The sequence below is a fragment of the Eleutherodactylus coqui genome, chromosome 3, assembly GCF_035609145.1.
Source record: "Eleutherodactylus coqui strain aEleCoq1 chromosome 3, aEleCoq1.hap1, whole genome shotgun sequence".
Classification (NCBI taxonomy): domain Eukaryota; kingdom Metazoa; phylum Chordata; class Amphibia; order Anura; family Eleutherodactylidae; genus Eleutherodactylus; species Eleutherodactylus coqui.
This window is the reverse complement of record NC_089839.1, coordinates 310,268,321-310,293,143: the sequence shown is the minus strand read 5'-3', so window position 1 is coordinate 310,293,143 and position 24,823 is coordinate 310,268,321. Positions and strand designations below refer to the sequence as shown.

Sequence of the window (24,823 nt, the reverse complement as noted above, 5' to 3'; positions counted from 1 at the left end):
AAGTGGGAGCGCCGACTTCACTTCCATTGCTACTGCACTTCCTGCTCCTCATTACAGACACTCTGTCCTGGGAAGGAAGTGTTAGAGCAGCGGGCGCTCCCACCAATTTCAATGGGAGTGAAGCCGACGCTCCCACTTCCTCCTCTGTCCGCTGATGACAACGTTCCTGGACAGCGGGCTGGGCGATCAGCTGATGGAAAGGGATCCCAAGTGGCGGCCCCTGTACATCAGCTACTGATGGCCTATCCAGAAAGTAGTACGGAACCTGTCAAACAGCTCCCATATCTCAGGTTTTATTTTCCTCTACAGAAGGCGCTGCTCCTATATGACTGCTATGACATTTCCTTCACTTACCTGCTAGAAGAAGCCAGAGAGTGGAGCATATCTTCCAGTTCATTCTGAGATCGGCGTCTCAGACTTTATCATACGGATGCCCCCAGTCTCTGTCAGGGAAAATAGAGAGTCAGTGGTTCTCTCCACATTATGTATAGGGTTTATGATATACAACTCCGGAAGAGCAATGAACAAATGCCCACAAGCAGCATTGTCCTGTCTTACCTACCAAGGCGTTATTCACGCAAATGTTTTATCGCGTCTGTTTTACCACGATAAAACCGGCCAAAAAATCGCGACCATCTGAAGCATTGGATTCCAATATATTTGTTCAGATCGCCGATTTTCAGCCACATCAAAACATTGCGGTCGCGATAATAGGACACTGCGAACAAATGCCCCAGCTGATGTTCTGACGTGTCCTGAAAAGATAGGCCTTTCGGCTTCGATCAGCTTGCGGCTCCCATAGGCGTCTATGGGAGCTACCGGCAAAAGGGCGGAGAAGGGAGTTTAGCAGCGGCTCGCACTGCTAAACCATGTCAGCCGGCTCTAAGGAGCCATTTAGAAGTATTTATGCTAGCTGAAGGAATTCCCGACTACGGCGTATATAGTCCGCACCCGGCCATATGAATGACCGACTAAACGCAAGTTATAGCTGCTACGTGGTTGCGGATGTTTCTTGTTCATGCATTTTTTGACTGTGATGCATTGGCTTAGGCCTCATTCTCACGAGCAATGCGCTTTTTGTGTCCGTTCGCATTGCAGCACGAAAAATGCATAAATGAGAAAAAGCCACAACCAAGTTGCAGCTATACCTCGCGTTCTCTCGGGCATTCACACGGCCGGGTGTGGCGTATATACATCGCAGCCTGAAATTTCTTCAGCCAGCATAAATACAAGTCCTATCTTTTGACGCGAGAGAAATATTGATGCACATTTTTTTAGGGCCGCCAAAAATCATTTGTCTAAAAGAACCCATAGGAATCCATCGGTTCCTTTAGACCTAATTTTTTGACTCTGCACTAAAATGACGCTCGTGTGAAAGAGGTCTTATATGCAACAGCAATACATGTCATACCAAACTAGCAACATTCAACTGGTGTGTAATAACTTTCTGCAACAAGTTATCTTCTCTTAAGCCATTAAAAACTATATTTCCCTTATCTTTACATAACAGAAGCCATTGTACAGCAATCAGAAGGGTAAACAAACTGTGGCACAAAGAGGGATCAGGAATTCAGGATGCATTACATCTCAGGTTAATGCTGTTATCCGACATAATACATCACACCTCTACATGTAACACAGCCACATATCATGTATTATACCTCCTACATGTAACACAGCCACATATCATGTATTATACCTCCTACATGTAACACCACCATGTCATATATCATACCTCTACATGTAACACAGCCACATATCATGTATTATACCTCCTACATGTAACACCACCATGTCATATATCATACCTCTACATGTAACACAGCCACATATCATGTATTATACCTCCTACATGTAACACCACCATGTCATATATCATACCTCTACATGTAACACAGCCACATATCATGTATTATACCTCCTACATGTAACACCACCATGTCATATATCATACCTCTACATGTAACACAGCCACATATCATGTATTATACCTCCTACATGTAACACCACCATGTCATATATCATACTTCTACATGTAACACAGCCACATATCATGTATTATACCTGCTACATGTAACACCGCCATGTCATATATCATACCATTACATGTTAAATACATCACATGTCATACATCACAGCTACATATACATAACACATCCACACACACAACACCACAGCATGTAATATACTTCACACCTCTACATGTAACACAACCACATGCAAATAGATTCATATTTGTGTGCCAGCCTGCAGACTGCCTGGGAAATCGTTGCATTACATATAGAATTAGGATATATGACAAGTTATGGTCTTACATATTTGATCTGAAACTGTATATGACATGTAGCTGAGTTACATATATGACATCTTATCGTGTTACTTATAGAGGTGTGATGTATGACATATAGCTGTGTTACACAGGATGTAGAGGTGTGATACATATGACATGTTGCGGCATTGCACATAGAGGTGTGACATATAACATGTAGCTCTGTTACAGGTTAAGTTGTGATGTATATGTCATGTTTTTTTGTAAGGGCTCCTTCACACGGGGCGTATGCAGTTTTTAATGCGCGCCTCAGCCCAATGTATTCACACAATAAACAAGGCTTTTTTTTTTACGGGTATCAGCAAATTTTACTGTATTTTTCATACACTCACAGCAAGTTCCTTTGCCCACAGCAGACAAACACACCCTGTAGAGGTGTGGTATATAACGCGATGTTGCATGTTGACATGTGCTATATGACATGTTATGGTGTTACATGTAGAGGCGTGGTATATGTTGTAGTGTTGCATGAAGACATATGATATATATAACATTTTATGGTGTTTTATATAGGGGTGTGGTTTATGCCATGTGGTGTTACATGTAGACAAGGGATTTGTATGATGTGTTATGCTGTTACAGGTAGAGGTGTGGTATAGTAAATCTGGTGGTGTTGCACAGACATGTGATGTGTTTGACATGTTATGGTTTTACATCTAGAGGTTTGGTATTTGACATGTTTTGGTGTTGAATGTAGACATGTGATGCAGATGACATGTTATGGTGTTATATATAGAGGTGTGGTATATGACATGTTATAATGTTATGTATAGAGGTGTGGTATATGACATGTTATGGTGTTAAATATAGAGGTGTGGTATATGACATGTTATGGTGTTATATATAGAGGTCTGATATATGACATGTTATGGTGTTATATGTAGAGGTGTGGTATATGACATGTTATGGTGTTTCATATAGAGGTGTAGTATATGACATGTTGAGGTGTTGCATGTAGACATGTAATATATGACATGTTATGGTGTCACATATAGAGGTGTGGTATATGACATGTTGTGGTGGTGCACATAGAGATGTGATGTGTTTGATATGTTCTGATGTTACATGTAGACTTGTGGTATATGACGTGATGTTGCATGTTGACATGTGATATGTATGACATGTTATAGTGTTACATATAGAGGTTTGGTATATGTCATGTTGTGGTGTTGCATGTAGACATAAGATGTGTTTGACATGTTATGGTGTTACATGTAGAGGTGTGGTATTTGACATGTGGCATTACATGTATACAAGTAATTGGTACGATGTGTTATGGTGTTACAGGTAGAGGTGGGGTATATGACATTTGGCAGTGTTGCACATAGACATGGGATGCGTACAACATGTTTTGGTGTTACATATAGAGGTGTGATATATGACATGTTGTGGTCTTGCATGTAGACATGTGATATATAAGACATGTTATGGTATTTCATATAGAGATGTGGTATATGACATGTTGTGGCATTGCATGTAGACATGTGATGTGTATGACATGTGATGGTGTTATATATAGACGTGTGGTATATGACGTGTTTTGTGTTGCATGTAGACATGTGGTGTGTATGACATGTTATGGTGTTACATATATAGGTGTAGTATATGCCGTGTTGTGGTGTTACCTGTAGACATGTGATATATATGACATGTTATGGTGTTTCACATAAAGATGTTGTATATGACATGTTGTGGCATTGCATGTAGACATGTGATGCATATGACATGTTAGGGTGTTAGATATAGAGTTGTGATATATGACATGTTGTGCTGTTGCATGTAGACATGTGATATACGAGATATGACATGTTATGGTGTTACATATAGAAGTGTGGTATATGATGTGGTGTTACATGTGGACATGTGATATGTATGATATATTATGGTGTTACATATAGAGGTGTGGTATATGACATGTTTTGGAATTGCATATAGACATGTGATATGTATGACTTGTTATGGTAATACATATAGGGGTGCGGTATATGACATGTTGTGGTGTTGCATGTAAACATGTGATGCATATGACATGTTATGGTATTACATATAGAGGTGTGGTATATGACATGTTTTGGGATGCATGTAGACATGTGATGCATATGACATGTTATGGTGTCACACAAAGAGTTGTAGTATATTACATGTTGTATTACATGTATACAAGTGATTTGTATGACATGTTATGGTGTTACATATAGAGGTGTAGTATATGGCATGTTATGTTGTTACCTGTAGACTGATATATATGACATGTGATGGTGTTACATGTACAGGTGTAGTATATGTCATGTTGTGGTGTTACCTGTAGACATGTGATATACATAATATGTTATGGCTTTACATATAGAGGTGTGGTATATGACATGTTTTGGGATTGCATGTGGACATGTGGTGTGTATGACATGTTATGGTATTTCATATACAGATGTGTTATATGACATGTTGTGGCATTGCATGCAGACATGTGATGTGTATGACACGTGATGGTGTTACATATAGACATGTGGTATATGACATGTTGTTTGCTGCATGTAGACATGTGGTGTGTATGACATGTTATTGTGTTACATATAGAGGTGTAGTATAGGGCATGTTGTGATGTTACCTGTAGACATGTGATGTTTATGACATGTGATGGTGTTACATATAGAGGTGTGGTATATGACGAGTTGTGGTGTTGAATGTAGACATTTGCTGTGTATGACATGGTATTGTGTTACCTGTAGACATGATATATATGACATATTATGCTGTTACATATAGAGGTGTGGTATATGACACGTGGTGGTGTTGCATGTACACATGTGATGTCTATGACATGTAATGGTGTTACATATAAAGGTGTGGTATATGACGTGTTGAGGTGTTGCATGTAGACATGTGATATATATGATATGCTATGGTGTTATATATAGAGGTGTGGTATATGACATGTTGTGGTGTTATATATAGAGGTGTGGTATATGACATGTTATGGCGTTATATATAGAGGTGTGGTATATGACATGTTATGGTGTTATATATAGAGGTATGGTATATGACATGTTGTGGTGTTGCATGTAGACATGTGATATGTATGACATGTTATTGTGTTACATATAGAGGTGTGGTATATGACATGTTGTGGTGTTGCATGTATACATGTGATATATATGATATGTTATTGCATTACATATAGAGGTGTGGTATATGACATGTTTTGGCATTGCATGTGGACATGTGGTGTGTATGACATGTTATGGTGTTATATATAGAGGTGTGGTATATGACATGTTATGGTGTATATATAGAGGTGTGGTATATGACATGTTATGGTGTTATATATAAAGGTGTGGTATATGACATGTTATGGTGTTATCTGTAGAGGTGTGGTATATGACATGTTATGGTGTTATATATAGAGGTGTGGCATATGACATGTTATTGTGTTATCTATAGGGTTGTGGTATATGACATGTAATGGTGTTATCTATAGAGGTGTGGTATATGACATGTTATGGTGTTATCTATAGGGTTGTGGTATGTGACATGTAATGGTGTTATCTATAGAGGTGTGGTATATGACATGTTATGGTGTTATCTATAGGGTTGTGGTATGTGACATGTAATGGTGTTATCTATAGAGGTGTGGTATATGACATGTTATGGTGTTATATATAGAGGTGTGGCATATGACATGTTATGGTGTTATATATAGAGGTGTGGTATATGACTTATGGTGTTATATATAGAGGTGTGGTATATGACATGTTATGGTGTTATCTGTAGAGGTGTGGTATATGACATGTTATGGTGTTATACATAAAGGTGTGGTATATGACATGTTATGGTGTTATCTGTAGAGGTGTGGTATATGACATGTTATGGTGTTATATATAGAGGTGTGGTATATGACTTATGGTGTTATATATAGAGGTGTGGTATATGACATGTTATGGTGTTATCTGTAGAGGTGTGGTATATGACATGTTATGGTGTTATATATAGAGGTGTGGTATATGACATGTTATTGTGTTATCTATAGGGTTGTGGTATATGACATGTAATGGTGTTATCTATAGAGGTGTGGTATATGACATGTTATGGTGTTATCTATAGGGTTGTGGTATGTGACATGTAATGGTGTTATCTATAGAGGTGTGGTATATAACATGTTATGGTGTTATCTGTAGAGGTGTGGTATATGACATGTTATGGTGTTATATATAGAGGTGTGGCATATGACATGTTATGGTGTTATATATAGAGGTGTGGTATATGACTTATGGTGTTATATATAGAGGTGTGGTATATGAAATGTTATGGTGTTATATATAGAGGTGTGGTATATGACATCTTATGGTGTTATCTGTAGAGGTGTGGTATATGGCATGTTATGGTGTCATATATAGAGGTGTGGCATATGACATGTTATGGTGTTATATATAGAGGTGTGGTATATAACATGTTATGCTGTAATCTGTAGAGGTGTCGTATATGACATGTTACCGTGTTATTTATAGAGGTGTGGTATGTAACATGTTATGGTATTACATGTAGAGGTGTGGTATATAACATGTTATGGTGTTACATATAGAGTTGTGGTATATGACACGTTGTAGTGTTACATGTAGAGGTGTGGTCAATGACATGCTGTGGTGTTATATATAGAGGTGTAGTATATGGCATGTTGTGATGTTACATGTATAGGTGTGGTATATGACATGTTATGGTGTTATATATAGAGGTGTGGTATATGACAAGTTGTTTATTGCATGCAGACATGTGGTGTGTATGACATGTTATTGTGTTACATATGGAGGTGTAGTATATGGCATGTTGTGGTGTTACCTGTAGACATGATATATATGACATGCTATGCTGTTACATATAGAAGTGTGGTATATGACGTGATGTGGTGTTGCATGTAGACATGTGATATATGTGGCATGTTGTGGTGTTATATATAGAGGTGTGGTATATGACACGCTGTGGTGTTGCATGTAGACATGTGATGTCTATGACATGTAATAGTGTTACATATAAAGGTGTGGTATATGACGTGTTGCAAGTAGACATGTGATATATATAACATGTGATGGTGTTACATATAGAAGTGTAGTATACTGTATGTCTTGTGGTGGTGTTACCTGTAGACATGTGATATATATAATATGTTATGGCGTTACATATTGAGGTGTGGTATATGACATGTTTTGGGATTGCATTTGGACGTGTGGTGTGTATGACTTGTTATGGTATTTCATATAGAGATGTGGTACATGACATGTTGTGGCATTGCATGCAGACATGTGATGTGTATGACACGTGATGGTGTTACATATAGACGTGTGGTATATGACTTGTTGTTTGCTGCATGTAGACATGTGTTGCGTATGACATGTTATTGTGTTACATATAGAGGTGTAGTATAGGGCATGTTGTGATGTTACCTGTAGACATCTGATGTCTATGACATGTGATGGTGTTACATATAGAGGTGTGGTATATGACGAGTTGTGGTGTTGCATGTAGACATTTGGTGTCTGTGACATGTTATGGTGTTGCCTGTAGACATGATATATATGACATGTTATGCTGTTACATATAGAAGTGTGGTATATGACGTGATGTGGTGTTGCATGTAGACTTGAGATATATTTGACATGTTGTGGTGTTATATGTAGAGGTGTGGTATATGACACGTTCTGGTGTTGCATGTAGACATGTGATGTCTATGACATGTAATAGTGCTACATATAAAGGTGTGGTATATGACGTGTTGAGGTGTTGCATGTAGACATGTGATATATATGACATGTGATGGTGTTACATATAGAAGTGTAGTATATGTCATGTGGTTGAGTTACCTGTAGACATGTGATATATATAATATGTTTTGGCGTTACATATAGAGGTGTGGTATATGACATGTTTTGGCATTGCATGTGGATATGTGGTGTGTGACATCTTATGTTGTTACATATAGAGGTGAGGTATATGACACGTTGTGGTGTTGCATGTAGACGTGATGTTATGGTGTTATATATAGAGGTGTGGTATATGATATGTTATGGTGCAATATATAGAGGTGTGGTATATGACATGTTATGGTGTTATATATAGAGGACTGGTATATGACATGTTATGGTGTTATATATAGAGGTGTGGTATATGACATGTTGTGGTGTTATATATAGAGGTGCGGTATATGACATGTTATGGTGTTATATATAGAGGTGTGGTATATGACATGTTATAGTGTTATATATAGAGGTGTGGTATATGACATGTTATGGTGTAATATATAGAGGTGTGGTATATTACATGTTATGGTGTTATATATACAGGACTGGTATATGACATGTTATGGTGTTATTTATAGAGGTGCGGTATATGACATGTTATGGTGTTATATATAGAGGTGTGGTATATGACATGTTATGGTGTTATATATAGAGATGTGGTATATGACATGTTATGGTGTTATATATAGAGATGTGGTATATGACATGTTATGGTGTTATATATAGAGGTGTGGTATATGACATGTTATGGTGTTATCTATAGAGGTGTGGTATTAGACATGTTATGGTGTTATATATAGAGGTGTGGTATATGACGTTATGGTGTTATATATAGAGGTGTGATATATGACACGTTGTGGTGTTATATATAGAGGTGTGATATATGACATGTTATGGTGTTATATATAGAGGTGTGATATATGACATGTTATGGTGTTATATATAGAGGTGTGGTATATGATATGTTATGGTGTTATATATAGAGGTGTGATATATGACATGTTATGGTGTTATATATAGAGGTGTGGTATATGACATGTTATGGTGTTATATATAGAGGTGTGATATATGACATGTTATGGTGTTATATATAGAGGTGTGATATATGACATGTTATGGTGTTATATATAGAGGTGTGGTATATGACATGTTATGGTGTTATATATAGAGGTGTGGTATATGACACGTTGTGGTGTTATATATAGAGGCGTCGGTTTCTACACGTTTAACATTAACATAATTAGTAGAGAAGTAATTTTCATATTTACATTTGTGTTATTTTACCACCTTCTCATCCAAAATTCTGAAAGCTGCTTTTCTCTTCACACCAGATTTCACTGCAAGACAAAACCAGCCGTGAGCCTCGCGGACAGGTACCTATCCCAAAACCGCAAAGTCTTTGGGGATATAAACGAATTTTCATTGTTTATTCTATAGTGAATTGTCAGATTTATGGTTTTCTCTTCACCTCTATTAAGACTGAGGAAGAACTCTAAGGCCTCATGTCCGACGGCACAATTGAATTACAGAATTTCCGCGGGTCACCTGGGCAGATAATTCACAGTTCAATTTGCCCATAGACAATCATTGGACATCCGCAGGTAATTAAATACCTGCGGATGTCGTTTTATCCCGGCATGCGGATCAGGCGTGTGGGATAATAATCGCAACTATATATGACCTCTTATGGTGTTGCATTTAGAGATATGGTATATGACATGTTGTGGTGTTGCATGTAGACATGTGATATACGAGATATGACATGTCATGGTGTTACATATAGAGGTGTGGTATATTTTTTGCGGATTCCCGCATGGACTGGTTTCATTGAAGTCAATGGAAGCCGTCCAAAATTCGGCACACCCACAGCTGACACTGCAGACGTGCTGCGGATCCGCAGGAAAGCAGGAGATTTGGAAAAAAGGATGCATTGCGCAGGCGCGCAACGCATCGGCCGGTGCGCCCCCACACACTCCGCAGTGCAAAAGAAAAAAAATCCAGCTGGAACGGAGAAGACCCGCAGCGCGTACAGACAGGTGAGTATATGTCTATGGTTGTGGCACGGGTGGATTCCGCGCGTGCCGTGGACATGAGGCCTTGGTAGTTTGGAAAACTCTCTATAACATCATGTATTTCTGTCAGCCATTAGGAGGTCTCATATCTACAAGATGACTTGGTTTCTCTCACTGAGAACAATCACACTTTGCTCTACAGGCGACACCGGACCAAACCTTTGTTCTGTTTGCTCCATCCCATAACAGGTAACTTCAGTCTGATTGGCAGCTGGGTAAGACATTGTGCGTGTTTCACTTATTACCATCCCCTGATAAGCCCCTCCTCCACCGCCATCCATTAGGGTTCTGCTCATTAATTCTATAGGGTAATGGAAGGCAGATTGGGAGTATTAACACTAAGCTGGATGTGGGCGGCGTGGAAATGAGGAAAAACACAATCGTATTTTATCATTATTTTAACCAAATTTATGAATCTGAAGTATAAAATAGGAAATGAAGGTTTTTCCTACAAGTTTTCTCTTCCGGATCCTCCGGGCTTCTGCCCCTCATCTGATTCCTTCTGGCAGATTGCACATTAATTCTTAATTAAAAATAATTAGGACATTAAAGTTCCTGCAGGATGAACACCCAGAAATGATAATCATCTTAACGACTGAACTAATACCAGCAAGAATGTCACCTGCTAGCGCTGCGGACACCTGTGACACCGATGCCATGCCTAAGATTGCCATACAATGTGCTAAATATCAGGCTGCACCCATCTCATATGGGCTGAGAATGTGGGGTAGAGAAAAGGTGTGCCACCCCATTGAAAGCAATGGGAGAACTCCTCGATCCACTGCTGCGGCTGTCCTCTGCCGGGGGATTCCTTCAGCCCCGCAGGGATGCGAGGCTGTTTTCCCGTGAAAACGCCCAGCATCCACAGGATCGTGAGGGCGATATCAGCCGTGATTCATTGCCCGATATCGCCCTCACCAGGGTGAAGGAGCCCCAAAGTGCTATGTCCTCCATTCTTCACACTGCAGCTCTGCTTCTTCATGTTGCTTGTCATGTATCAGCACAAGCTGAGCGAGAAGTTACAAGAAGAGATTACAAAATAAATAGGAAATACAAATAACTGGGAATGAAGTAGATGATTATTGGCAGAGCGCCTGAGGCCGGCCGGTGCCACAACGCACCCGGGCTGGAGACCGGGCCGCAGAACCAGTTTACAGCATACAGGCATCCTATAGAAATCATCCATTGTTCCATAAGAGTGAAACCCTTCCAGTGAATGGAGAGCAGAGACGTGAGTGCGGACGTCATGTGCCAAATATACATTTTACATGCGTCACCAGCAAAGAGCACAATGACACAGCACATACGGGATCCTTAATAGCGCCTGTACCATCGCTGCGCTACCTGCCTTCCATCCTCATCATCGTACCACTAAGACAATGGGGGAGAAACTGGTTACTACGGACAACTGCTCTACAACTAAGGGCTTATTCAAATGGATGAGACAAACACCCAGGTTCTGTGCGACTGTAATAATCTATTATTTCCAATGGGCTCATTTACAAGGGCGTTTTTCTATCGCACAGACGCGAGGCGGAAGAAACTGAAGCTGATCCTATTTTCAATAGAGCCTTTAATGTGCAGTGTCTCGTGCGTGGTGTCCGTGTGCCGTGCCATGCGAGAAGCGCCTGATTACCTCAGGCAAAACTCGTTTTCCGTGTGGATTCTATCACAGCTATGCCGCAGATCCTTCTGCAGATTTAGTCTTTTTTAATGGTCAAGTCCACGTGCGGAGTGCCTGTTGTGGATTCTGCACTGTAACGGTAAAGACTCAGATTCAATGTAATGGATTTCAGACTTGGTGCAAAATCTGACGTGGAATCAGTGAAGAACATATTCTAAATGTATCAGCATTCTCTCTTTAACCTTTTAGGAACCAAGCGCCATAAATATATACGAAGCTTGGTCCTTGGCTTTCATCCTAGCCGAAAGTAAAATTATGGCAAGGGATTAATCCTTTCTAATCCACTGTCTGAAGTCTAAAGACATTATGATTTAAGGCTGTACAGCTCCGATGTTGGAAGACATCCAGCAGGGTTTTCTTACTATATATTGCCAGCCTCTCTGCTGTCGGAGCCTATCCAACGTGTCACCTCATGCAGTACTGGCTTTAGCCAGCAGATAGCGCCGTTGTATAATGGCAGAGAAAGAGTAAGCCCCCTAGGATAACCAGGATACAAATTGGTTTGGAAAGGGTTAAAGCTCCTGCAATCTAGCAAATTGGGTTCTCGGTTGTCTGAAACACTGTAGAGGACCTAAAGGAAAAGACAGGCGAGATTTTAATCCCTTTTGTCTTCTGTCTTACAAGCTACATGGGACCCCCAGCATGTCAGAGCTGTAGAGTCTTAGCAGACCCCTGATCAGCTCTGCCAGTGACTGTTGTTTCCCCCTGTAATTGGGGTCCCTATAGATGCTTCAGTTACAGTGGAAAAATGTGAAATGAAAAAAAATACAGCGGGACTGTCCCCCAGAGGTCTTATGTGACATCATGGGGGGGGCATAAAAAACGTTACAGAATAAAATAAAAATATAAACAATCTGGCACACCACCAATGCCAACATTAACAGTCCCCATATCCGCCTTGTAAACAAAGATTATACAAATTATATCAAATGTCCGAAACAAAGTGGCAGACCCGTTCCTGTACTTTATTTTAATGTAAATATAGTAATTTTAAAAATAAAGAACTATATATTTTGAAAAAATATTTTTTTTTTACTTTTTGTACTCATTAGCCCTAAAAAAGCTAAAAAAAAATATTAAAAATTAGCCATATATGTGACGAAAAAAAAAATTGACAGTCCAGGGGGAAAAAACATTTCACTACATTGGTGAAATCGCTAAAAAGTGTCTGGTGCTTTGGGAGTAAAACACTCTGTTTTTAACAGGTTAAGACTAGATTTCAGCGAACGTACTCTTCCAAGCTTGATGCTCGTTCGAGTATTAGCGTATTCGATGGTACTCGTTACTCCAGCGAGCATCACATTGTGTTCGACCCCGCCCCAGTTTTGGCCCCTCCCCGCTGTGAGAGAGAGAGAGAGAACGAACACACACACATATCCAAAAAAAAAGCTCGGCACCCGGCGTCCCACATACAAAAATGCTCGAGTCTCCCATTGTAGTCAATGGGGTTCGTTACTCGAGCAGAGCTCTCGAATTTTACGAAAAGCTCGACTCGAATAATGCGGACCCGAGCATTTGGGCGCTCGCTCATCTCTAGTTAAGACCGCTTACACACGAGATGGAATATTCTACTCTCTGCTGCGGAATAATCCTCCATGTGGAAAAATCTGCCCCAGATTCCCCATGTCTAACCTTGATGCGGAATTGAAAATGCCAGAATTCTGCCAGCAATTCTGTGTCAAAATCCACATTTAGAAATGCTGATTTGGTGCAGATTTTGACAGCTGCTCATTCTGTCCTATGTGGAAGCATCTTAAATCCCAAGATAATGATAATGGAGAAACATCCTGTTGTTTTGGGCTCCAATCCAAATTTGGGGAACTTTTATCAATCATATAGGAAAGATGTAAAAGAAGAGCCGCAGCAGGTGGGGGAGAGCCCGGTTCTTGTTTTTTGCTTGCAACACTCCTTGGTAAACTGGAGCAATGATTCGGCGGGCAATGAAGACCTAAAAACAAGCATGTATGTGGATAGATCTTTATTGATCTAGATGAGACTGTCTACACGATCCTCTGCCAGTCCCGGCTATCCCTGTGGCTGAAGGCTCATTGTATCACTACAGCCGCTGCATCTGTGTACAGATGTAGCAAAGTCAACTTGTGGTAGAAAGTTATCAAAGTCATGGTAAACTTTGCTATATCTGTATGCATACACTGAATATAGAGGAAAATGAACACTATTATTCTCACAGAACAGAAAAGCGCTGATGGTATCGGCACGGGCCACCGTGATAGGGTGATGGGGTTACAGGGGGGTTCTAAGGATTTACCCAGTCTGATCCTAATATTAACCCTAACCCCCTATTATTATGTCTGAATGATAAGTGCAGTCTGGGAGATGTAAGATTTTATCTTCCACATATAGAGACCAGATCTATAGGAGAAGCAGCTGCTCCAATATATTACAAGGACCACCAGGGACTGTAGGGCTTCTGCCAATGTATCACACTGGGTCTGTTATCTTCAAAATATCCATCAATTTCACATTCAAAACAAAGATTCCCTGGAGACCCCCTGCACAGACCACAGGTGAACAGTGATTGACCTCTTCAAACCAAGAAAAACAACAAATCCAGCAAAAGTGAAAAATTCTCCATCCTCACCTGAGTGCGTCCAGTCCCTGTACGATCCTCCCAGCAGATACAGGTTAGTGTGCGGCCCAACAGGTGAGAATGGCTTAAATACAGGAGGCAGGGCCAGCCAGTGACCTCAGTCAGGTACCTCCACAAAATAACGTCCCCTTTCCCTGCTCACACATGACACTGACACTGGGATACAGATATAGCAGGGCACATCAATTAGTACAGTCATCAGCATTGTTACATATGTGAGGTATGAAAGAAAGAGACAATCCTAGGCGGGGCCCTGGCTTATGTCACAATCGTAGGGCCAGTTATCACAGTGCAATCGGCAGGTAGCCAGGTGAGAGGGAAACCCTGTGACCGGTGCCAGGTCAGGAAGCCAGTGCTGGGTATGATGGGGGCAGACTGCGTCATACCGGGAAAAGTTCCATGTTACAATATATAGCAATTGGCAGTCACATTATATGCGAGCTGCAGACAGGTAAAAAATCAGATACTACACTATCTTACCAAAAGAATCACTTAATGGGGCTCCTGTGGCCCTAATGACATTGGATACTTTCCATGAGATACATTCTACTAACATCTTATACACTTCATAAAGCCCTCCACAGCGCAGCGCCCCCCTATATCGCCTCCCTCATCTCAATCCATCACCCAGCCCGGGCCCTCCGCTCTGCTAACGAAACCAGACTGAGCGCCCCTTTAATTCGAACTTCTCATTCCCGCCTCCAAGACTTCTCCAGAGCAGCACCGGTCCTCTGGAACGCACTACCAAAGGCTACCCGGGCAATCCAGGACTCGCAGAACTTCAGGCGTGCTCTAAAAACGCACCTCTTCAGGGAGGCATACCGCATTCCCTAAACAAACCCCTTTGTACGCCGCCTCATAATATGCTACCTTACCTATTGGCTGCAATCCCTGCTAGCAGCCATCAACCGCTCCTGCAGTCACACCGTTTATGCCGTCACACTGCTGAATGTCTGACCATTGTCTGTGTGTATAGCATCCCTCACTCTCCACCTCGCCACACCGTGCACATCTCCGCCATACCAGGCACATCTCCAGCCCTTTACCTTCTGTATCACCCTATTACTTGTAGTATGTAAGCTCGTTGTAGCAGGACTTTCACCCCTATTGTTTCCCTCAACTGATTACTATGTAACCGTGGTTCTGTAATGTTTGTATTTTGTCTTTCTGTATCCCCCCTGTCTATGTAAGCGCTGCGGAATATGTTGGCGCTATACAAATAAAGATTATTATTATTATTCATCTGGTATTTCCCTCTATTCATCTTGCAAACGTCTGGTGAGTTCTCTAAAAGAAAACGGATGCAGTTCATATTTCCTGACCCGATGTTCCAGTTCATTCCAAAGATGTTCAGTAGGTCTCACTGCCAAGCGTGAGGTATTTTCTCATGTAACAGTGTTGAGAGTATACAGAGAATGGTGTGATCAAGAAAAACATCCAGCGAGAGGGGATCCTGTGGACAGAAACAAACCGTCACTGAAAGGGGTCAGAGGAGGATGTCAGGAATCATTCTGTCAGCTAAGTACAACACTAATGCTCCAACTAACGTGTACAAATGTACAGCTCGCTGTTCCTTAGCACGGATGGGCTATAACAGCAAATGACCAATTTCTGCGCCATTGTGTCTAAGAGAAACAGAAAGACGAGACTCCAGGGACAAAATTTGTATCACTGAGCAGACAAAAAACATCTCATGGTCATCTCAAGCAGCATGGATCGATGGCCCCTTCCTGTCTGGATGGTGGAGGTGAAGTAATGGTGTAGTGGGGAAGGTTTTCTTGGTGCACCTCTGATATGGATCATGCCACGATGAATTGCTCCACTTCTGAAGATCAAAAGAGGTCCAACGGGCTACGAGATGGTGGACTGATAAAGGGGTACTTAAGGATGGAAAGATAGATAGATAGATAAATTAGATAGATTTCTATATGACAGCCATTGTGTTGGGCAGCACTGTACTGATCTTATTTAATACTAATTTAATTAATGTAGCTGAGACACTGCGATCTCCTCAGGAATGCAGCAGGAACGTTAATGTTTCCTCCTCTTGGAGATGAATATTTATTGGGCTACAATAATCTAAGATGAAGATTATCTGGAATTCTTAATCATCAATCATCTTTAATTACTTAACCTGTAATGCAAGTTCAGGCTCTCTGGAAGTGAAAGCACATAGAAGAGTTGATCAATCTGCTGTGGTGGGTAACAAGGGGTTAAGGGTGGCGCAGAGATATCTGCTGTCTCTGTTATCTACCAGTGTTTTATCACTAATGGTTTATTAACACTAATCTGGGAAAATCCAATAACCTCACAGGAAGTGCGATGGGAGACTGGGTAAAGCCCCATTTAAATGATGCCTGACCCTCGCCCCCGCATGTACTCGCTCCCCTGCTGTTGCACAGGAGCGAGTATCGTTGGCTCGCAGCGGGTGGCTGGAGGAGATTTCTCTCCTCGCTCTTCCCTGCCCCTTCCCGTTTATACAGTACTGAACGGCTTCTCTTCATACTGAATGATCATCGCTCAGTTTTTGGGCTTATTCACATGAGCGTATATCAGCCGCTGTTTTCACGGCCGGACGATATACGCTGCAATCTCATGCATTGAATTCCAATGCATCAGATCACACAGGTATATTCCCGCAGCGTAAAAGTGCCGGGTGCTTTTATGCCGGGCAGGAAAGATAGTCCAGGAACTATCTTTCTGCCTGGAATATGTCGACCGCTGCATACACTCCTATGGGAGCCAATGATAGCGGCCGGAGAAAGGAGGTGGGAGGGAGTTTAGCAGCATAACTGCTAAACTCTCTCCTCCTCTCTGGCTGTTTGCAATGGGAGGGGGCGGAGCTACGTTCCACCCCACTCTGCCCCTCCCACTGCTGCTGCTGACAAGGGGAAGGGGAGGGAGCTTAGCTCCTCCCCCGTCTTGTCTACTCCCATTGCAAACAGCCGGAGGAGAGAAGAGGTGAGCCGGCGGGGAAAAGGAAGAGACCGCGTAGCAGAGTTACGCTGTCCCCCAATGGCATTGAGGCCTCGGCGTATGTTGTCTGAACATTAGATTTGTGCGCCCGTTCACGCGTTTTTACAGTGAGTAAACATAAACGCCGACGTTCGTGTGAAAGAGCCCTTAAGCTGCATAAAATCCTGAACGATTATTGTTCAGTATTAACAGCAGCCGTTCAGTACTGAACAGCCGCTGTGTTAAGTGAATGGAGAGGGGCGGGGGAGAGTGAGGAGTGAAATCTCCTCCAGCCACCCCAATCCCCTACTAGCTGTCCTTTGAGCGAGCCAGGGATACTCGCTCCTGTGTAGCAGCACAGTAGCAAGTGTATGTGGGGACGAGTATCGCAATGTATTGAAAGCATCATAGAATGAGACGTTATATAGACCGCCTGCAGTGATGTCATTAAAGTAAACTCTAACTTTGTTATTCCACAAAATACATGACCAAAGAGAGAATAGGAGGAAGGGACTGCACACAGAGACTGCACAGGAGGAAGGGACTGCACAGGAGGAAGGGACTGCACACAGAGACTGCACAGGAGGAAGGGACTGCACACAGAGACTGCACAGGAGGAAGGGACTGCACACAGAGACTTTACAGAAGGAAGGGTCTGCGCACAGAGACTGCACAGGAGGAAGGGTCTGCGCACAGAGACTGCACAGGAGGAAGGGACTGCACACAGAGAATTTACAGGAGGAAGGGTCTGCGCACAGAGACTGCACAGGAGGAAGGGACTGCGCACAGAGACTTTACAGGAGGAAGGGTCTGCGCACAGAGACTGCACAGGAGGAAGGGTCTGCGCACAGAGACTGCACAGGAGGAAGGGACTGCGCACAGAGACTGCACAGGAGGAAGGGACTGCACACAGAGACTGCACAGGAGGAAGGGTCTGCACACAGAGACTGCACAGGAGGAAGGGACTGCGCACAGAGACTGCACAGGAGGAAGGGACTGCGCACAGAGACTGCACAGGAGGAAGAGACTGCATAGGAGGAAGTTACTGTGCACAGAGACTGCACAGGAGGAAGGGACTGCGCACAGAGACTGCACAGGAGGAAGGGACTGCGCACAGAGACTGCACATGAGGAAGAGACTGCATAGGAAGAAGGGACTGTGCACAGAGACTGCACAGGAGGAAGAGACTGCATAGGAGGAAGGGACTGCTCACAGAGACTGCACAGGAGGAAGAGACTGCATAGGAGGAAGGGACTGTGCACAGAGACTGCACAGAAGGAAGGGACTGCGCACAGAGACTGCACAGAAGGAAGGGACTGCTCACAGAGACTGCACAGAAGGAAGGGACTGCACACAGAGACTGCACAGGAGGAAGGGACTGCACACAGAGACTGCACAGGAGGAAGGGACTGCACACAGAGACTGCACAGAAGGAAGGGACTGCACACAGAGACTGCACAGGAGGAAGGGACTGCACACAGAGACTGCACAGGAGGAAGGGACTGCACACAGAGACTGCATAGGAGGAAGGGACTGCTCACAGAGACTGCACAGGAGGAAGGGACTGCATAGGAGGAAGGGACTGCTCACAGAAACTGCACAGGAAATGCAAAGATAAAGAAAAAAATAAAGGGTAGAGCAAAACCTGTTTGATTGCGATGAGACAAAAGAATAACTAAGGACTCTGGAGTTCCTATTAGTACTCGGAGTAATAGAGGAGCTGCCTACCAGATAACGCAGCACCTAAGGAGATGTGAGTGAACAGGAAAGCAAGAGTGAGCAAGAAAACTGGTGGTTTGGTGCAACCCTTTAAATGGCGATATATATTATCCTTTATTAAATGTCGTGCATAGCCAGCATAGGAAAACGCGTTTCAAGCTCACACCGCTTCATCAGTTCGACTGGTTAAAGCATACAGACAGTTGTAGATCCGAGGATGGCAAGGTCCCAAATGTCAAGGGGATTCCAAAAAGACCTGTATGGAGCAGGACGTTGGGAAGCGCGATATTGGGACGCCTGTGTGAATCCTGCCTTACAGTCCTGTGCAGCCGCTGACGCTGCCTTCCTGAATTACATATCTTGTTTCTGTATGAATCAATTCTTACTGATAATAAAGATCATAAATCCTTCTATTCAAGCAAAACTCGCTGCAGCTGATGGGACTGGAATGGTTCACAGTAATGTAACAAGTTGTAACCAGTTGTACAATTTTAGGTAATGTAATTAGTATATTTGACATGTGTATATATAGTTAGGTGTTTGTGGTAGGAATCTAAGTGTTTGCTGTGTTCTTCCACCTGCTGCTGTCTATGTTTGGCATTATCGGCTAGTGAGGCGCAGCGCCCATCTGGCAGCAGGTGTGAGACGTGACACAAGGCATCGCCAGGTTATAAAGTTGGATCATTTATTTTATTAATGCTGCTTATTAGAGGCTCGTTATGGAATGTGTTACTCTTCCAGTTCTTTTATTAATGACACAAGTTTATTACTGTTCTTTTGGTTAATTGTAAGGCGTTGCAGAAACCTAAGGCACTGGAAAACGTATCTAATGCGCGGAGATCAGAGATCAAAGGCTGGGGATGCAGCCGAGTCTCAGAACAGGTAACTCCTTTCACTAGGCGGTAGCAGGATTTCTGCATATTTCATAAGACTTGCTGTCATGTAATGTCTGTGTGATTCAACAGAAGTCCTCATTCTCAGAATGTCTCTGATTCCATTGAGTTACACATTGTTCAGTCAGGGTCCAAAGTTAGGGCTCGCTCACATGGGTGTATGTGACCCACGTATTAGGGCAGTTTGCCATGAGCGTATGTGCAAAACATACGCAACAGCGCAATTCTTTGGGCCGTGAACATGCCATCATGTATATCTGCACATTTTACTGTACTTTTTGCAGTATCGGGGCGCATTCACATCGGCATATTATGAGGTTTTGAGCGGGCAATAATCAGGGTTTCGCATGCATATCTGTGTTTAGTATTGTAATATTTGCACACGTAGGGACAGTTCATACTCGCGTGTGACACACCCCTTCCGTGGAATTGAATGACTATTAAAGCCTAATAAGAGTCAGCTGTCTTCTTTTTCCTAAGTTTTGCACAGTATCACATCCTTCCCCCTGTATATTTTCGAACCTCCCTTCTATGGGACTTTTGTAGAAAGTACTTGAAAAACGCACTTATGAGAATAAAACCATTGAAATCAACGGGTACTATTCTCTGTATTTAGCATGAGCAGATTTTGCATGTGCGCAAACACGCTTGTGTGAAGAAGCCCTAAATACGCAGGAAACCTGCATATTCATTGCATAGCTGCACAAGAAATCAATGGGAGTTCGTACATTTATTTTATGTGTAATCCCCGTCCGTAAACCCCATAAGAGACCTTTTACTCGGGACGGAGTGGGACAGACGGCACACTCCAAGCTGCGGTAAATCCTGCCCCAAATCCGCAAGCTACCTGCGGATTTTGATGCAGAATTGAAAATTGCTTAAAAGCTGAGTGCAATTCCTGTTAAACGTGCGGAATTCTGTATCTGCAGATTTGGCTGCGTCCTGTGGTGTAATTCCATCCTGTGTGAAAGGTCCCTTAGACTTTCTTGGGATAACTAGGAATTCCCTTGAACCATTTAAAGGGCATGTAAACTCCTGCAACCACTTTTTTTTCAATGCATCTTTGAGTGTCTGTAGGTTAACAAGGGTTAAGATGGGGAAGTGTCAAAGTCAGACTGACCATTTTTGAGCACACCGGAGCAGATAATTCTTCACACTTCCCCATCTACATCGAATATGTCCCAAGGCATATCAGCAATGAGATCCAATAGGTTATTTGTGATTGTTTTGTAAGAAATAAACCCCCGATGGCAAGTGATTGTTCTCAAAGTAATCTCCGAGTGGGGTTGTTTTCTGCTAGGGCCCATTATGGGGTAAGAGCTGGTGCCCACCGCAGAATTTTATGGTTGTCCTGTCCGCTCCTGAGTAAATGAAACAGCGTAACCCACCACTGCAGGGTCAAACTACACAGGGTTTGTTTGTAGTCTGTAACCATGGAAACGCATTGTTTTGCATAGAGGTTATGACCAAAAGCATTTGGCTTTCTTTTTTGTAATTTGATACAATGAAGCAATCAAAAAACTGACTGTAAAAGTGATCATAACCTTTAAAAACATTTACAATCTTGGCTTTAAAGGGGTTGTACCAAGACTGACTTTTATCACCTATCCACGGGATAGGTGGTAAAAGTCCAATCAGTGGAGGTATCACCCTTGACCCCACCGATCCGGAGAATGGGTTTCCCATGTCCTCTTCTTCTTGTCACTGATGTTTAACTGTACTTCCCCGCAGTGACATGACGCTTGAATGTAGCAGTATTCTCTCATGCATGGTGCTGCTCCATTCATTTCAATGGGGCAGATGGAAACAGCTGACGGCAAACACTTGGCTATCTCCAGCAATCCCATTGAAGATTAATAGAATGGCAGAGCGTATGTGTGAGCAACACTCCGTTCTAGGGATTGGTGGCAGTCTTACTGGTGAAACCCCCACCATCAGACCATAGGATATATGGATATTAAAGTCAGCCCTAGTATAACCCTTTAAGGAACGGAAGAATTGTTTGTTTCCCCTCATATCTTGCTTATTTTAATTTTCTGATGTTTGCAACATTACAGGACAAGTTGTAGTTTCCTTTTTAGATGCCATCGTGTTTAATCATTTTTGTAAATTAAGTTATGATGATTTTAATTATGGGCAAATGCTGAAATATCAGGGATTGTTGGAGGAGTAAAACTCTCATTCTTTGGATCCACTTGAAAGAGAATGCTGGGTAGAGCAGTAAGAGGAGCAGGATTTGTGCATTCTGTTGCCTCCGATGCCATCAGCCTCCTGGCATGTGCTATACATCACTCTACATAGCAGTACCTGCGCCAGTGACACAGAAGGGCTGATTTCAGATTGCCCAGTGACTACCATGTACAACAATTTCATTAAATGCAACACAAGGAAGAGTCTGACTCACAAGATGCAGTTTTTCTAGATTTGCACGTCATTTGCTGCCAGCTCACTAGGTGTGGCTGACTGAGGTCAGACCCCAGGTTTGTATATTGGTACATGGGTGCAGACAGGGGTGAACTACACCCAGCAGTGCCCCTGCCATGAGGTGACCTGAGATGTAGGATCCCAGAGATGTGGTTCATATTAATGAATGCTAAAAAATAACTGCAAGCTGTCCGGGCCGCAACCAAACAGGTATTTCAAACACTAGGTCCATAGCTCTGGTTCAGTGGCCGCCATTGCTGTTCTCAGTCAATGACATCTGACCTCTTCTCTTCAGTATTTGCACTGCCTACAGGAATGCAGACAGTAGGGTCATTATAGGGGACACTATTACTACTGGGGCAATTATGGGGGTCACTATTACTACTGGGGCCACTATTTGAGACACTATTAATAGTAGGGCCACTATGGGGAACACTATTACTACTGGGGCAACTATGAGAGTCACTATAACTCCTGGGGCTACCGATGGGGACCACTATTTCTACTGGGGCCATTAATGGAGGTAATTATTAGTACTGGAACCATGGTGAAGGGCCACTATTACTACTGGGACCACTAAAGGGGATCACTATTACTACTGGGGCTACTATGGGAACCACTATTACTACTTGGGACAGTATGGGGGTTACTGTTACTACTTGGGCTACTAACGGGGGCACTATTACTAAGGCCACTATAGGGATCTCTATTATACTTGGGACCGCTATGGGGTCACTATATTGATTACTATTACTACTGGGACCACTATGGGGTCACTATTACTACTGGTGTTACTAACGGGGATCACTATTACTACTCAGGCCACTAACTGAAGTCACTATTACTATTTGGACCACATTGGGGGGTCATTATTAATACTGAGACCACTAACGGGGATCACTATTACTACTTGACCAGTATGTGAAACACTATTAATACTAGGGCCACTATGTGGGACGCCATTATTACTGGGGCACTTATGGTGGTCACTATTACTTTTTTAGCCATTATGGGGGTCACTATTACTACTGGGGCTACGATGGGGATCACTATTACTACTGGGGCCACAAATGGAGGTCACTATTACTACTGGGACCACCATGGGGCGGGTTACTATTATTATTGGGGTCACTATTGGGTATACTATTACTAGTGGGACCACTAAGGAGGTCATTATTACTACTGGGGTCATTAAAAGCCAACACTTACTATTGGGGCCACTAACTCGGTCACTATTACTCTGTCACTTCACACAAGTCTCAATGGTTCAAATATGTGTTGGGTATCTTGTGTATTGGCGCCTTCAGTGTCTGAAAGGTAGTATTTTTCTTTTTTGTTTCGGAGGCAGGGGTATCATTTCATACTTCTGCTCCTGCAGCACAAAGCCTTGGGGCACCCCTGCAAAAACCAGAGAGAGCTCTACTACAAACATAATAAATATACTGGTATTGGTGCACACCATCATACTAGGACAGTATGGCTTTGCCCTTCTTATACATTCCCCACCTTCTTTTCATCCAATGCAGGAGAGAAGGGTGGCATGACCCCCTAACTGTTTCCCCACGCTTTTTCACTAATGTTGCACCACATGGGAGTAAATGAAGTAAATGGAATTGAGCTGTGAGCAGGTGTGGTGCTGTTGTTTCTGGAAGATATTAGCCATGTTGTTTCTAATCCTCTATAACCCCTTTAAGGTTCGTCCCTGAGATGTGCTGCCATATAGACTCTCCAGCTCTGGCCAGTCTGCTATATGTTATGCAGTGAGAGGAATGCAGGTAGCATTACTGTCAGTATACTATGTCTCAGAAATAACACATTAAGGTATTACAGCAATAATCCATTTTAAACTCCTGTAATCTTAACTTCCTAAACACCCAACGCATAAGCCTTAAATTAGCCTATAAAAAGGGTCACACCAGGGAATTATTTGCCACTGTGAAATAGGTGAAGAAGTGTTTCTCTGCCCGTCAAGCAGCCATCAAGGACAGTGACTGGAATGAAACAGCGATAGCAGGACATCAAGAAGAGAAAGAAACTATATATAGAAGAACTATATGCTGGTGCCAGCAGTGACCACCCAGAGGAACATGAGGGCCAAGAGGAGCTGGATGTTGGAAAGTGAAGTGGGGTGGGAGATGACAGAGCTGCCAAGCAGCAAAGCACTCGGTATCAATGGAATCCCTGCAGAGCTGCTCCAACCAGTCCTAAGAGCTGCACTAACACCATGCCGGACAATCTGAAGGACCTACACATGACCAAAGAATTAGAAAGGATCAGTTTTCATCCCACTGCCAAAGAAGGGTGATGTAAAGGACTGTGAAAACTATAGAACAATCACTGTGATTCTCAT

The 24,823-nt window shown here is 42.6% G+C and overlaps 2 protein-coding genes and 1 long non-coding RNA gene across 3 annotated transcripts in view; 1 reads left to right on the top strand and 2 right to left on the bottom strand.

Annotated features, from left to right (window-relative positions):
• Positions 1–443, bottom strand: part of LOC136621984 (mucin-19-like) — a 69,919-nt gene extending 69,476 nt beyond the window's left edge. The window contains exon 1 of the mRNA XM_066597906.1: positions 355–443. Within this exon, the coding sequence (XP_066454003.1) occupies positions 355–397 (43 nt within the window). The 5' untranslated portion in view covers positions 398–443. The remainder of the gene's footprint in view (positions 1–354) is intronic.
• The window catches only part of LOC136621985 (mucin-2-like), a 152,149-nt gene extending 137,656 nt beyond the window's left edge, over positions 1–14,493 (bottom strand). The window contains exon 1 of the mRNA XM_066597908.1: positions 14,474–14,493. The gene's annotated coding sequence lies outside the window, so the exon portion shown is untranslated. The remainder of the gene's footprint in view (positions 1–14,473) is intronic.
• The window catches only part of LOC136621988 (uncharacterized), a 398,847-nt gene that overhangs the window by 216,064 nt on the left and 157,960 nt on the right, over positions 1–24,823 (top strand). The gene's annotated exons all lie outside the window — the stretch shown is intronic.